The following is a 15,003-nucleotide window of genomic DNA, read 5'->3' as shown; positions in this document are numbered from 1 at the left end:
ATTTTGACGTTAATTCTAACCTATCTCTCGTAAGAAGGTTTCACACTATGGAAAAATTGTAAAAATGTGTCAATTGGATTCTGACAGTTCCCATTTTTTTTGCAACCAACTGTAATATGTTTCAATCTAAGAATTTTCACAACTCAGCGAGCTTTTTTCATCGAATGAAGGTCGCTACTTTTCTCCTGAAACAAACAATTCCACATTCTGGAAGTCGAGAGAGCAATCCCTTCGTCTAAAAAATAGGGGAGACGTGTTCAGCTGGTATTTAGCAAGGGAATTCAGAATTCATGTGATTTTATAAAGCAATTATTTTTCACTTTTGACAGATGTCAATTATTTAATTTTTTCACCACGATTTTTTCCATGGAACATTTGATCACAAAAATTATCCCCTGTGATTGACTCATCGCATAAATTTACATATGGCAAACATCACAAGTTATCGAGAATGCGGAATTTTTGAAACGTTAGAAAAAATATGGGATCGGATAATTCGGGATAATTCCCTCGCCTGATCTGAGGACGTTCCCATCGTGGGATTCAAGCATAAGCGTGCTGAAGTTTAAAGTTATTCCTAAATATTTATTAAAATGTAGGATAAACTCGTAGCTCTAGTCTTACAGTTCTTAATTATTTCAAAGAACTGATCTGAGCTATTTAAAAAACCACACCTTACTTCTGGAAGAAAGTGACAGCGGTTTGTCACTGACATCTTATAGACATAATGTTGCATAGATGAGCAACCATGGGATAACATATTTTTTTTTAGATTTAATTTTTTAAGTTTCTTATTTTTAAACAGCAATAAAAAAACTTAGATCCAAATATTGTTTGAACCTCACTCCCAAACAAAAATGACAGATAGCAAAGTGTCGCTGAACTACCATAGATATAAATTACCAAAGATTTTCAAAAATCTTTTTTTTTGTTCGACACTGTCAGAATTTGAGAATTTTCTCCTATATGAACGAAACGTCAAGTTAATTTTAAAGATTTTAAGCGATTTGGAGCCTTTAAGGGGGTCGTCGAACAAAAAAACGTTGTAGGTATTCAACTCGTTCTTGTGTAAATTGGACATTTTTTGACACTCGTGGGCCTTTAAAACGCTCGTTTCAGTTTTAATCTGGCCCGCTCATACCAAAAAAAGCCCAATTTACACACGAACTGGTTAAATAAATAACTATTATTTTCCAATGTCCCAGAATTTGGTGTTTTTATTTCTATTAATTAAAGCATTACTATTATTACATCGTTTTAAATCGAAATTTTTTATTTATATTTTGTAAATCAGTAAAATCGTAGATATTTGTAGGTTATGTTTACAAACTTTAGCAAAACTCTTGAAATGTCTTTAATTCGTCGAAATACAATAAAATGACTCAAAAAATAATTCATAATTTTGAACCGCCATAGATTCTAACAGAGCGCAGCCAACTTAGACATATCTGCTAATTGTGTTTTCACCTCGAGTACAAAGACATCTTTAATACTTTTTAATGGATGTTAACAATAATTCTCAAGCGAGTCACGTGATGTATTAGAGCTTGTGACATGAGCAGAATCCATAATGCTAGCATGAATAATCAATAAATATCATCTGCCTCAAGATGATGAAGTGAACGATCTGGCGACAGCAACTTGTACTAACAATAGTGGCGCCATATTGTCAAGAAATGCGACTTCACAAACAACGTAAAACTACTATGGAATAATTTCTTTATTGTTGGTAGTCCAGACGCTTCTACAGTTTATCACGTCCAGAGTTAGTGTCCTTTTCCACAAACTAGGAAAAATCAGAATAGGGAGGGAAAACATGGCGACTTGGTAGAACTTGTGGCAACAAGTTAACAACAAATCGCCTCCAACTAGACGTAACTCGAATTCACTTCTCCCATCGCATCTTCGTCGTACCCATCGTACCCATAATGCGACCTCTGCTGGTGGTTGTGATTCCTGTCCCGCATAATAGGGGGAGGCGGCCTCAAGACGCCGTCCTCCAACCGCCTTTCCGGCATTTTGATTGGCTCTACAAACACAAATTTGAATCGCATTCTCACGTAACGCCATACATATTTATTTTTGGTCTGTAAAAAGTACTACAATGGAATATCACAAGTCATTGCATAACACACAACACTAACTACACAACGATCATCTTATTAGTAAAAGTCGACACAAAAGCTACACCGGGACGCTTTCTATCATGGTGATGGGATCGCTATCTCTCGAGAATCTGGAACGTCGAGTTAGTCAGGTGCGAAGTACCTAGGAGGGAGTGGTACTCACCAGGTACATCTTGTAGTTTGTAGAATTCGGCTAGTTCGGCTCCTGAGCACAAGGGGGTGTCGACGGGGTAGGTGTTGTCGAATTTCGAGTAGTTGACTTCGTAGCCTTGGCGGTCTTTGTTGTAGCAGACGACGGCTTCGAATCGGTGCCCCCAGAGTACCTGAAAGTACCACCAGATTGTTTTCTGTTGTCGGTTTAGACGGGGAGTACTGACCTCGCTGGCTAGGTAGCTGGACCTGGCTTGGGTCGTCTGTCCGGTGCTCTCAACGGTACCCTCGAGGATCACCACCACTTCGAACTTGTCTTGGAGCATGTCGCTCGCCGAGAGATGATAAAGAGGGGACTCCTCGTCGATTTTGTGACAAATCGTCATGGGCCAGATGAAGAACAGATTGTTGTCGCAGCCGTCAGCAGACACGTTCAGCTCCGTCTGGAAGTTGCTCAAGACCTCCCCTTCCTTGGTCTTCCTCGAGCGGATCAGCTGCGCCCTGATGCTCGCCCCTATGATGTGACTCTTCCTCATATCCCCTACCCTGAACATGAGAGAAAGATGTCCCTCGCGCTGACAGATCACCGCGTTCCTCGAGAACAACAGCGTCTGGGTCCGCAGCTTGGGTCTTGTCATTTTAGCAAACACGATCCCGACCATGAAGGCCTGGATCATCATCCCGATGATGCTCTGCATCGACATGATGAAGATCGCCTCGGGACACTCCTCGGTGGTGGTCCGCACGCCGTACCCGATGGTGTGTTGCGTCTCTATGCTGAAGAGGTAGCACGAGGTGAAGCTGTGGATGTTGAGGACGCACGGGGTCCAGTTGTTCTCCGCCTGGTTCTGCGGGAGGTGCTGGTCCTCCAGGTCCCCGTGAGTGAACATGATCAGCCACCAGATCAGCGCGAAAGCCAGCCACGAAACGAAGAACGCCAAGGCGAAGATGATGAGGGTCCACCTCCACTGGATGTCGACCAGAGTGGTGAACATGTCCTGCAAATAGCGAATCCCGCGCTTGGAGATTCGCGATTGGAGGATGTTGCAGTCGCCATTTTTGAAAACTGCTCTTCGGCGGATCTTCCGGACGGCACCGGGGCGGAAGGACTTCCTGAAACGTGGAGGTTGACACAACGTCAGCTGTTTGCTACAGTGGAAGTGTTAATTCTAATGTTAATTTGAATAATTTGTGATTTGATTGATTATCGAGGTGTTGTGATAAAAAATAAGTGACGTCACGTATTGTTGTGACAATGGACGATAAAATTGACACACCAGATTGGAGGTGTCAATTAATCTAAAATTTGTCAATTTTATTGTTGGTGATTATTGGATCTCGAGTGACGTTTGTTGACCAAATCTAAAAAAAGGCGACCGAAATAGAAGACCTTTACACAATTATTTTGAGCACAGTCAAACCTGTTTTAATTTTTTTTTTATTTGCTCAGTCAACTTCAGAATATGTATTTATTTTGTGGGTTTTTAACGCTCGCTTTGACATTTTTACGTTTCGTTCCAAAAACTAAATGTCAATATGTGCTCCAGTTTCGTAATTTTTTATTCTTGGGACGAAATGGACTAAAAAAATTATTGCTGCCACTGTGACAATTATTCAACAGGAATTACATTTATCTAGACGTTAAGGAGTACTTAAAGTTATCTCAGACACCGAAACTACTAAAATGTAATTAGACGACATTTATTGGACAATTTTTAAGCCTTTTCCTGTTTTTCATGCAAATTGACATGTTTTAGACAACATTTTATGCAATTTGACATATTTTAGCAGCGGCAGAATCAAAATACATTTAATTACAAAAAAAAACATTACAGGAATCGTACAAAATACTTATTTTTATTTACTCACACTATAGCATGATTCGTTGTTGAGTTTATAAATGTTTAACCTATGAAAACTTAAAAATTTGTGTTTTTATAAATGATTTGACTAGAGCTGACATTTACATAAAATAGATGTGGCAACGTTGCGCGACTGCGAGTTGTTGACAAGGTCAAACCGTAGAGTTTGGGGAAATGAATGCAAAAAGTGAAAAGTTTTGGCAGAATGAAACATTTGCAAAATTAAAAATAGTGACGTGGTAAAAACAAGAAATGAATCCAACAACAGAACAAAATGATAGATTTTTGCGAGTCTAGACTGTGAGCGCGACGTTGTCAAACTTCTCGATAGCTAGTCTCGAGTTTATAAGATGGTCGGTAAGAATTCTAATTTATAATAATTGTCAATAGATATTCGTAACAAAATGAAGAGAAATATGAACGAATTTTTACATAATTTACTAAATTTAATCAAACAATTTTCAATTTTTGAGATTTATTTGTATATATATTTTGAGTTTATTGTAACTAAATTTTGTAAAACGAATGAGATCTTAGTGAGTCTTGCAGAGTTTTTACATTAGGTATCTACAGGGTATTTCACGAGTGATAATGAGCCCGACGGAATTGAAAATGCAACCCACAATACATTTGCAAAGTTTTTTTTTATTTAAAAAAAAAACAAAACATAGTTAGCTGTGCAGTTTGGTACATTTTGAGATAAACGTCATTCGTTTTGGTTAAATGAAATTGTAAAAAAACGAAGAGTTTTTAGGAAAATGTTTATTGTCTGCATAAACGCGTAACGGCAGGAGCATTTTTATTACATTCACCATGAATCAGGATTATCTCTGTTCTCTCATCGCTCGAATACATTTTAATCCTCGTATTTTAACTTTTTCGTAAATGTCAGTTGTGACAAATAAAATTATTGGAAGCAAAGCCATCATGGATTCATAATTTCATTTTAGAACAACGTGATATTTAAAATAACTACGTTAACTTTGGAATTGTAGTGAGGGTTGCGTTTTCAATTCTGTTGATTTATTACTAGTTTTTTTTTTATTTGTATTGTTAAAATGACATATTGAATGTGATTTATTTAAAAAGAATCAATAATGATATCAAAGTACATATTTGAATATGCGCTTTTCCTTAAAGAAAGAGTTGTTACCAGTTTTAACAGTATCAATAATCGCAGCGCAAATCCACTACACCACAATTTACATTAAAAGTAGACGTGGCAACGCTGTTGAATTTCGATTTAGGGGAAAATAAAAAGGTAGGTTAACTTTTAAAATTTTTCTCCACACTGTATTATGGCATTTACATAATTTTTTAAATCAAATTTCTTTCTTTCTGGGCCGTCATAGTAAATTTAGTTTCTTAAAGCACAAGCATCAATTTCACAAAATTTAAAATATCGTTTCAATTGTATTGGCTTCAGTTACTGTCTAGGACTCTAGGGATATTTATTATTTAACCAACATAAAAATTTTTAAAAGTAAAAAGCAATTTTTTTATTATTATTATTTTTCACTATCTAATTCGCTTAATAGAACATTTACGCAACTGTAATGTTTTTATATCTTTTGTTTAATTTTTCACGGAAATTTAAAATTTTGTAAAAAGTGTAGAAATATACAGATATGTATCTTGTAATTTCCAGTTAGAAATTAAAAGTGAAGCTTTATGGTGAAAGTAACATTTGTGCTATTTTGTGAACAGTTAATACAGCAACTTAATAACTCAATGAAAATGTTATTATTTTTTTATTTTAATCTCTTTTCCTTTTTTTTTGTAGTTTACATAAATGTCGAAATGTTCTTGTCGAAAATGGTCTGACATGATAAACATTAGAGAAGAACTCGTGTTTAATTTTTTCCAAAAAGCAAAATCAAAATTCTTTGAAAATCTCAAACCTCACTTTTTTTAGCACGTATTGATAAACAATTTTCTCAATATATCCAAAGTCATTTGTTTTGGGAAAATCTAATTTCAAGAACGTGCAGACTTCTAGACTAAACTCGACAATACAAAAAAACAATTTTTTTGTAGCGTGTAAAGTGAAATTTCCTTCACGGTAACATCTGTCAGAACACCATGCTGCGTTGTGATGGAAGATTTGCACTTTTTAAGATAAACTAAAAATTTGACACACAATTACTCTTTGTCCGAATGTTGTTAAAGCGATAATGACAGTCCAAAGTGCCAAGATTTTCTATATTTGAACATGTTTTTAAACCGTCATATTTTAAATATTTCTTTGTGAAAAACAACGCATCTAAAATATTTCTAGTTACATATTTGACAACAAATAGAGCGGTTAAGCAATCACTTTTACACAAATTTTGCAAAACTCACATTCTACACCCATAAATAGTGCAAGCACAGGTAGAGGCCACTCATAAATCGATGCCTCCAAACAAACTATAAATTGTCTTGACACCCTTGTCTTTACGTTCACGACATTCCGCTTCAACGAAAAAATCACGAAAGATAACTGCCGGGAAAATCTTTTGATTTTTTACATAAAAAGACGCATTGTAATCTAATCTTCGGTCTGATAAACCGGTAAATATTAACACAATAAGTAGGAATGGACGTGAAAATAGGTATAGATAAAAAGGAAAAAAATATTTTGTTGGTGTTGCCAGAATTTTGCAAAAATTGGATTTTTTTTGACCAACCAAGAGAGTTGCTCGTTTGTACGGTTTGACTCACTGTTTGCGGAGCAAAACCTCCAAATTGGATAAAATCACTTTGCGCGCGATTTAATTTCGAAAATTTCCCAAAATCCGGAGGAACTAGTATCGAAAGGACTGCTACCTGCTAGGCGTCGGCGACGTCGGCGTCTTCTGGTAGTAGTAGATCCCCGGCGTCAGCTCTGGGTTGCCGTACGGCTGGCTGGTGGTGATGAGCGCCTTCTTCTCGTTGCCGTCCCTTGGCGAGTCCATTGTTAAAGAGCACTTACCACTTAACTGACTTATTTAGATATTTGTAATCCCATTATAAACGGACAAAGTGTTAACCAGCACGCCAAATATCGTATTCGTGCGATATTTTAGCAATTTACACGCATTTGCTATCATCGATTAGCGACGGCAGTCGAATTAATTGTAAATTAAGAGCCGAGTATCTCCCTAAGTAAGAGACGACAACGAGTAACGTGATTTGTTATCTTGTTTAGGTTAAGGAGGTGATGTATTATTTGCTATCATCACATCTCGCCTTCCACACACGTCCCGGTGCTCGACTAGTGCAGCCGCCTCCACGCCAAACTTCGCCCCCGACCAATCGCACCGCGGTCCTCCAACTGACACGCCCATCGATCCACATTTCTTATTTTTTTTTGGGCCACCACGTATACTCGTTTATCTAGATGAATCAAGATTTGGCACTGTTTTATCGACACCTCGACTGATAAAGATAAGTCGAGCAATTCTACCGAAACCGTGATTGACGACAAACAACAATAACGCTGCCCCCGAGAAGTGTCAAGCCTTGTCACATGACCCTCCAAGCGCGAAAATGCGACTCCCAAACGAGGAAATTGATGCAAATTAGCAATTCTGTAATGTTTTATCCTCCGTGACTCCCTGTTTGAGTGCAGATAAACAGATTAAGCACATTTATGAATAGTAAATAGGGTAAACATAACCAAAAAGTTGTGTCATTTTTGTTTGTCGAGTTTGACACCCCGACGTGAGACAGCTGTCATCCTCTCAACTATCGACGTAAACCTAACCTACAATACGCCTAGTAAATCGTGTTTTCGTCAAAATAGGCGATCGTCGGGAACAATCAGGCGAAAAAATCTGATTAGAGCGTTTTGGACAGGCAACCAGCAATACACCTTACGCAATTGCACCTTTCCCAGACCCGCTTTGTGTATTTGGGCTGTCGATTACCCCAAAACTGCGCAAAACGCTTAATTGTTTGTTTATTTCGTACACTTGCAAGGAGGTCAAGTACCCCTTGCGTCACCTGTGTCATAATGAAATTTCATCGATAACGATACTATCTTTGCAAAACTTCATTCAGGTGGAACTGGAGCAGGAGTCTGCACATGACTGGGTCACATGAGGCGCACACCGAAGTGACCTCAACCTTAAGGTGTCGTCACACCGTCGAAAAATGTTTTCCAGGTGTAAATATGGTGGTGTTATAGTTTCTCGCAATTAATTTGCGTGAATTACGCGAAAGAGACAATTTGGTAATGTTATTTATTGTAGGTGGGTCGTAAACATGTAAATCAAGAGGTAAACAGTGTAAATCAGCGAGTTATCTCGCGAGCTCGTTGACTATCTAAGTTGATTCGATTTCGAAAAACATTGAGACTGACACACGATAAAGTAAAGAATTGATTGTTGATTGTTACAGTTCAAGACCTAGATGTGTTTTGTTGGCATTTACCTCGACCTCTTTACATATTATGTCTCACCACAACTGTAAACAAGACAATGGAATATGAATATTGAGAGAAAAGCTGAGAAAGTGTCAGGTGTGGGGTACACATTTCGTTGCAAAATTAATTTTTGACTTTTGACCACCTTTTCGGTAGATCTAGGCACTTACTTGGAGCTGTCCTGCTTGAGGATGGTCGGCACGTGTGTGAAGGAGCTGTTGCAGGTGGAGATCCTCGCCAGACTGGAGATCCCGGCGTTGGAGTCCCTCACCAGTAGGGGTGAGTCGCCACCGATGCGAAACTTGGGCGACTTCCTCGACTCGTCCTCCTCGAGCTCCTCGATGGTCCCCGGCTTGTAGAAGAGCTTCTGCGGCATCTCCACTCTTCAGAACTCGAGCAGCACCGTCGCTTTCACCGACCCATTTACCACCAGCATAGCGTCACGTTAATTAGCGCTGAATTTTCGCTTTTATCGCGGCATCTAGCTCGTTATTTGTCTAGTTAATTTGGCGTGATTAAGAGATTCATGGTCGACACATCACGCGCCACCTGTGCTTCAGATCACACTTTCTAAATGGCGAGCGCAGATACGGCGGGGTCGGCGTCTTCTTCATTATCTTGTTTAAATCGCGGAGGAAGGAGAGATGGAAGGGTTAAGAGCGCGGAAATTCTGCTCGGAGGGTGTTTGCGCTGTGCTGCAAAACTCCCCCTAGGTGCCTAAGTCCACACCTGTTCATCAAATATATGACGAGGGAATCTGTGGCAGCGCCTCCTGGGGCCCTTTGCGCCCCAAAGGACGAACCAATGACGAGCCAATTCGGCTAATAGCGGAAAGCGCAATTTCAGTTTGTTAGAGTTAAACGCGCAGATGTGTGATTATCTTATTTGGTGAAGGAAGCGGCCACAGTTCCGTCATTCCGGGTCAGGGGGCGAAGTTTATCGCCGCCGCTTCAGAACCGTCGTTACAAATCGGCTAAAACAGAAGTCCATCAAATTAATTTTACTGCCGGTTAATAGAATTTTTATTGCCGGCAATAAAATTTTAAGTGTTTGTTTGACTAATTTATGTAAATTATTCACATTTTATTGTTGGCGCTATGTCCAAACGAGGGTGTGACGAATTTATTGCGGTGCGCTCAGAAATCGGGACGAAGGAATAATTATCCTTGGACAGGTTGTAGGACTTTATCTGGGTCAGCTTGCATGTACAGTGTATTCTACAGACTCCTGAGAAAATGTGGGTATAAAGAAAATTTTAATTTGAAAATGGGACAGTTAGTAGAACTGCGGGGTGCGGGTGGTGACCTTGAGACTGTTTGCTGGTGATTATTTGTATTTAAGTACTTTAAAGTGATCTGTCTGTCACTCTTCACGAAAGAAATAAATTCAAACAATTTCAATTTTAGTTGGGATCATTTCAAATTTAAATTTTCCCGCCACGAATTGTGTTGGCAACATTGGAAGACTTCAAGTGAAACGTAAAAAGAACGATTTGATTCGATTTATTTTCTCTTTTATTTTTGTGCACTGACACCGGGGCATCGTTCGCGTCTCGGTTTGGTCCAGGGTTTTCTGTCCGCTCATTGGTCGGCCAACGCGTCTCGTTTGGTTCCAACTTTCCAATAAACAGGTGACGCCGGCCGAAATTCCTCCCACTTTCGTTCACGCTCTAAACGTGTTCGTTTCGTTCACCCCTCTCCTCTCCCTCTACAAAAAAGATGGCGGCTCCGTAAAAGCGAGCTGGACAAAAAAGGACTATGCTCTATTTCGAAACAAAATGAAGCATCAGATTCGGTTTTATTATTTTTTATTAATATTATCCACTTTACAAACATCGATTTCCGACAGATACCCATCAAGAACCAGACCTCTATAGTACACCATAAATGCAGTAAGACATGACAACTTGATTGTAAACTTAAAAACAAGTAAATAAGTTGCCGGTACTGTTACACATAACTTGACGTAAATTCAAGCAGCGAACGGTCGACGTAACCGTCGTAGGGTCGCCCAGGCTGCGGCATACTCCTAGTCCTCGCCGCTGGAGGCGGCGGTCGTACCACCTCTTCATCATCGTCGAAAGAATCGTGGTCAGCTTCTGGCATCTTCAACGACTCTAAACGCACAATTTGTCAAATTGGTAGGACGTATTGTTGCGCGGTACTCACCTGGAGGTTGTTGCGTCCTGTTGAACGTGTCCAACTCCTCCGCCGAACACAAGGGAGTGTCAGCGGGGTACACGCTGTCGAATTTGGAGTAGTTGATGTCGTAGGCGTGTTCGTGCTTCAGGTGGTCCACCACCGGTTCAAACTTGTACCCCCAGAGGATCTCACCGGCGACGTAACTGGTCCTGGCTTGGATCGACTGTCCGGTACTTTCAACCGTAGCCTCGAGTACCACCACGATTTCGAATTTTTCTTGCAAGAGGTCGCTAGCTGAGTACTTGTAGAAGGGCGAGTCTTCGTCGATCTTGTGGACGACGGTAACTGGCCACAAGAAGAAGACATTGTTGTCACCACCGTCGACGGACAAGTCGAGTTCCGTGCGGTAGTTCTTGATCACTTCTCCTTCTTTGGTCTGTTTCGGTTGGATCAGCTGCGCCCTAATGCTAGCCCCGATTAAGGGGGCCTTCCGCATGTCACCCACTCTGAACATGAGACATAGGTTCCCGTCCAGTCGCCCCACCACAGCGTTCCTGGAGAAGAGCAAAGTCTGGGTGCGCAGTTTGGGCCTCGTCATCTTCGCGAACACTATTCCGACGAAGAACGCGTCGATGGTCATCCCGATGATGGCCTGCATCGACATCATGAAGATCGCTTGGGGGCACTCTTCGGTGGTGGTCCTGACCCCGTACCCGATGGTGTACTGCGTCTCTATACTGAAGAGGTAGCAAGAGGTGAAGTTGTGGATGTTGAGAACGCAAGGGTTCCAGTTGTTCTCGGCCTGGTTCTGAGGGAGGTGCTCGTCCTCCAGGTCCCCGTGCGTGAACATGATCAACCACCAGATCAACGCGAAGAAGAGCCAAGAGACGAAGTACGCCAGAGCGAAGATGGTCAAGGTCCAGCGCCATTGGATGTCCACCAACGAGGTGAAGATATCGTGCAGGTACCTGATCCCCAGCTTGGAAATCCTCGAGTAGTGTATGTTGCAGTCGCCATTTTTAAAAATGGCGCGTTCGCGATTCTTGCGGGGCTTTCCCAACCGGAAAAGTTTCCTGGTGGGATTATTACGGCACCGGACTTGTCAAAACAGAACCTACCTGCCAAGCTCCGGGATTCCGGGGTAGTTGAAGAGTCCGGGGCCGAATCCAGTGTTCTCGTGCGACTGTTGCCCGGTGGTAATCAGCGATTTTCTCTCGCGGCCGTCCGGAATCATCTCGAAACTCGACACTAGCCACTCTTTCTTCAATTCTTCATCGTGAATTAGTCAAACCAAATTAACAAAAATATTGTTGTACGAATCGATCAGGGACGGCGGCCGAATTAATTGTAAATTAAAATTACAGTATGTTCCTGAATAAGAGACAGCGAGTAACGTGATTTGTTATCTTGTTTAGGTTAAACAGGTGATGTGTTAATTTGGCACCGAGCGTTCGTATATTTTGTGATTTTTATTTAGAACAGGTGCAAGGCGACACTGACTTTGACAAGTCTTTGGGCGGGACTGGATTTTTCCAGTGTACACAACTGCACAAGAAACTGTTGTGAAACACGAAAGTGAAGATTGAAACAGGAATCGATAAAATATTGTCATAAATGAAATTAACTGGATGGTGAAGGGTAAGGGAATTTCGGTGTGAGAGTTGGCTGCACTGACAAGTTAGTTGTGATGGATTTTTGAAGAACGATACGTCAAATTAGAATACACGAATTATTTGCTGGTGCAATTTGGTAATATTTACTTTCAAGTTTGCAACAGTTTGGTAATATTAGTTTTGAAGCAAATTTGATATGTTTGTGCTGACAAAATGATATAAATCTTCACTTTATGGCTCATCTGGTATTAAGTATACTGTATTGATTTATGTTAAGTCATCAGGAAATATCAAATATAATAAAATTTTTGCAAAATCTTGTTTTACTGATGAATACAGAAGATAATTAAAGTGACAGGTCCTAGAGGTGTCACGATAAGATCATAATTTACAGAAACTAAAATTTGTTCATCACGAACTCCAAATAGAGAAAGACTTAAAAAGAAAATTCGTTTTGTTGGAGACAAAATGAAATTAGCTATGAGGAGAACATAACCTTACTTGTCTTGACAAATGTTGTATTTATAAAATTAAAACATTTTTGCAATTTACTAAGGGCCGGTTGCACCAACGTGAGTTACATTTAACTACAGTTTAAAATATATGAAAACATTGTTATAACAATAGGTAACCAAAGTAACGAAGCATTTTAACCTACAGTTAACTTTAACTGGCGTTGGTGCAACCGGCCCTAATAGGTCAACTGAATAAATTAGGGTTTTATTAGTTTTGAATAGTTTTTTAATTTCAAGTATAAGTTTAAGGTTCAAGCAATACTGCCAACAGTTAATCAATAAAAACAGAAATTTCTGACATTGTGTAGGTATCGGGCCTTCAAATAAATATATATTTAGAGTAGGCGTAGGCGACATTCTAATTCTGTTAACAGTGTAAAGTAATTTTTGTAGGTAACCAATTATTCTCCGGAGTTACACAGGTTACATAGTAAGCTTTCTCCCAATTTCATATTGTCATATTCCGTGGAAGGGGAATAGGGAGAATGCACTACAAAAATTAAAAATATTTTCTAACCTAATTTTATTTCGTTAAAATGTCATTTTCTACGCTGGAAAAATGTTGCAAACAATTGAATTTCCATAGGTTGCTCTAAATATAAATTTAGTTGAAGGCCCGTTATATTTTCAAATCTTTATAAATGCTGTGCCAAAATCAAAAAACCATTGTGGTGCAAATGACTTATCTGTCACGGTGATAAGTTATAGAAAATGTCATGAAAAATGTGTGTTAAATTTGCACCACAATGGTTTTTGATTTTGGCACAGCGTTTAGAATATTGTATTAATAATTTCTTTTTCTTTTGAAGTTATTTACAAAAAACAGCAAAATTGATCAACACGCAACGAAGAGTAATTTCTTTACTGATGTAGAGAAGAACTACTGGATAAAGAGAGATGTTTAAACGGATGTAGTGATTTCTACTCTGTTGACATGGAAGAATGGAGGAAAAGGGAAGTTGGCAACCTTGGTGTATAATCAGAGCCAATGACCTTATCACAATCTTGATTATCTAATGTTATTATAAAACTTTAACCAAACAGTGTCTCACCACACCAAGGTTAATTGGTAGCGATTCAAGAGCACTTGTTTCGAGAGCTCTCGACGCACCACGAGATGCAGATCTGGACGACGTGGTGGCTGCTCTGCTTCCCAATTTGAAGTTGAAAAATAGTCACATTTAGCAACACGATTAATAAAGAATTGCGCAATGACAGAAATATGTTCGACAACAATTTCCCAAAAAACAAAAAATATTTTTTATTTGTTTCATAATTAATTTTTATTGTCGTAAGTAAAAGAACAAATAGAATCCAAATGATGTTTGCCATTCGCCAAACAATGAGTGTTTGTTATTTGACAACCAAATCTACATCGACTTGGATCGAGATTTTTCCGTTGAAAACAAACGACTCTCGCTGTACCATTTTGTAAACAAACCTGAGAAAAAATATTTTGCATATTCTATTATCCCAAAACAACTGTTATACCAAGTTAAAGATTCATGTATAAGTATCAAAATTAAAACAGTGAAGATATCCGCTTTTGTTCGTGGTGGTGACGTGGCAAATCTTCATTTTTGGATTTTGCTGACCGATCAAATCTAGATCCTGGGATGAGGCCACGCCACACACAATCTGAACCGACCCATCAGAAACTGCACCCAGCCAGGAGACCAGAACCATTCTGCGAAAATTGTACCAGCGTGGTCATCTGTATCGAAAACAACGACGACTCTTGGATCAGGAACGCGATCAGAACGTGTTCCAAGAGCGACGAGTGCATCAACGGTACTTGTACAACGGCACCAGAACCGATCTGTGGCGGTACCGCCGATTTAGACTTCGTTTGTACGAAAATGAAGCTTTCTAACCCATTCTTTTGCAACAATGGGACATGGGAATTTGGCAGAGGACGTGACGGGTACGGCTACGGTGCGGGTACTAGCGCTTGCAATGTCAAGCTGGACGGGGGGCAGTGTCAAGAAGGGGACTATCCGGTACCACTTTGCAATTACATAGGCAGAACGAGGCTCTAGAGGCGAATCCTTCGATCATCTACACTTGCGGGGAGTACAGGAAGGTGAAGGAGGTACTGTACCCGGTTCTCGACAGGTGTCCCCAAGGATAGGCCTACGAGAGTTATAAGAGAGTATAGAGTACCACCGCGAGTGGGAGTGGGAGTACGGGACAGACCAGGGGTACTACC

General features: G+C 40.0%; 2 protein-coding genes across 5 annotated transcripts; both read right to left on the bottom strand.

Moving 5' to 3' along the window:
- Positions 1–1,702: 1,702 nt before the first annotated feature.
- On the bottom strand, positions 1,703–9,104 carry LOC138138023 (G protein-activated inward rectifier potassium channel 3-like). 4 transcript variants are annotated; one of them, XM_069057697.1, is made up of 4 exons: positions 8,696–9,104; positions 2,504–3,389; positions 2,290–2,449; positions 1,703–2,029 (listed from the first exon to the last, which is right to left on the bottom strand). In XM_069057697.1, exons 1-4 carry the CDS (start codon positions 8,899–8,901, stop codon positions 1,869–1,871), a joined length of 1,413 nt encoding a protein of 470 aa, XP_068913798.1. In that variant the 5' UTR covers positions 8,902–9,104; the 3' UTR covers positions 1,703–1,868. The 4 variants fall into 4 exon arrangements, with proteins under 4 accessions (XP_068913798.1, XP_068913799.1, XP_068913801.1 ...); XM_069057698.1 differs by lacking the exon at positions 8,696–9,104 and adding an exon at positions 6,947–7,505; XM_069057700.1 differs by lacking the exon at positions 8,696–9,104 and adding an exon at positions 6,482–6,834.
- Positions 9,105–10,315: 1,211 nt separating this feature from the next.
- LOC138138024 (G protein-activated inward rectifier potassium channel 4-like) lies at positions 10,316–12,465 on the bottom strand. Its single transcript, XM_069057702.1, has 3 exons — positions 11,785–12,465; positions 10,694–11,739; positions 10,316–10,641 (listed from the first exon to the last, which is right to left on the bottom strand). Exons 1-3 carry the CDS (start codon positions 11,898–11,900, stop codon positions 10,475–10,477), a joined length of 1,329 nt encoding a protein of 442 aa, XP_068913803.1. The 5' UTR covers positions 11,901–12,465; the 3' UTR covers positions 10,316–10,474.
- Positions 12,466–15,003: the final 2,538 nt, after the last annotated feature.

Source organism: Tenebrio molitor, chromosome 9 (genome assembly GCF_963966145.1).
Source record: "Tenebrio molitor chromosome 9, icTenMoli1.1, whole genome shotgun sequence".
Classification (NCBI taxonomy): domain Eukaryota; kingdom Metazoa; phylum Arthropoda; class Insecta; order Coleoptera; family Tenebrionidae; genus Tenebrio; species Tenebrio molitor.
Note: the sequence above shows the minus strand (reverse complement) of the source record. Positions and strands in the feature narration are given on the sequence as shown.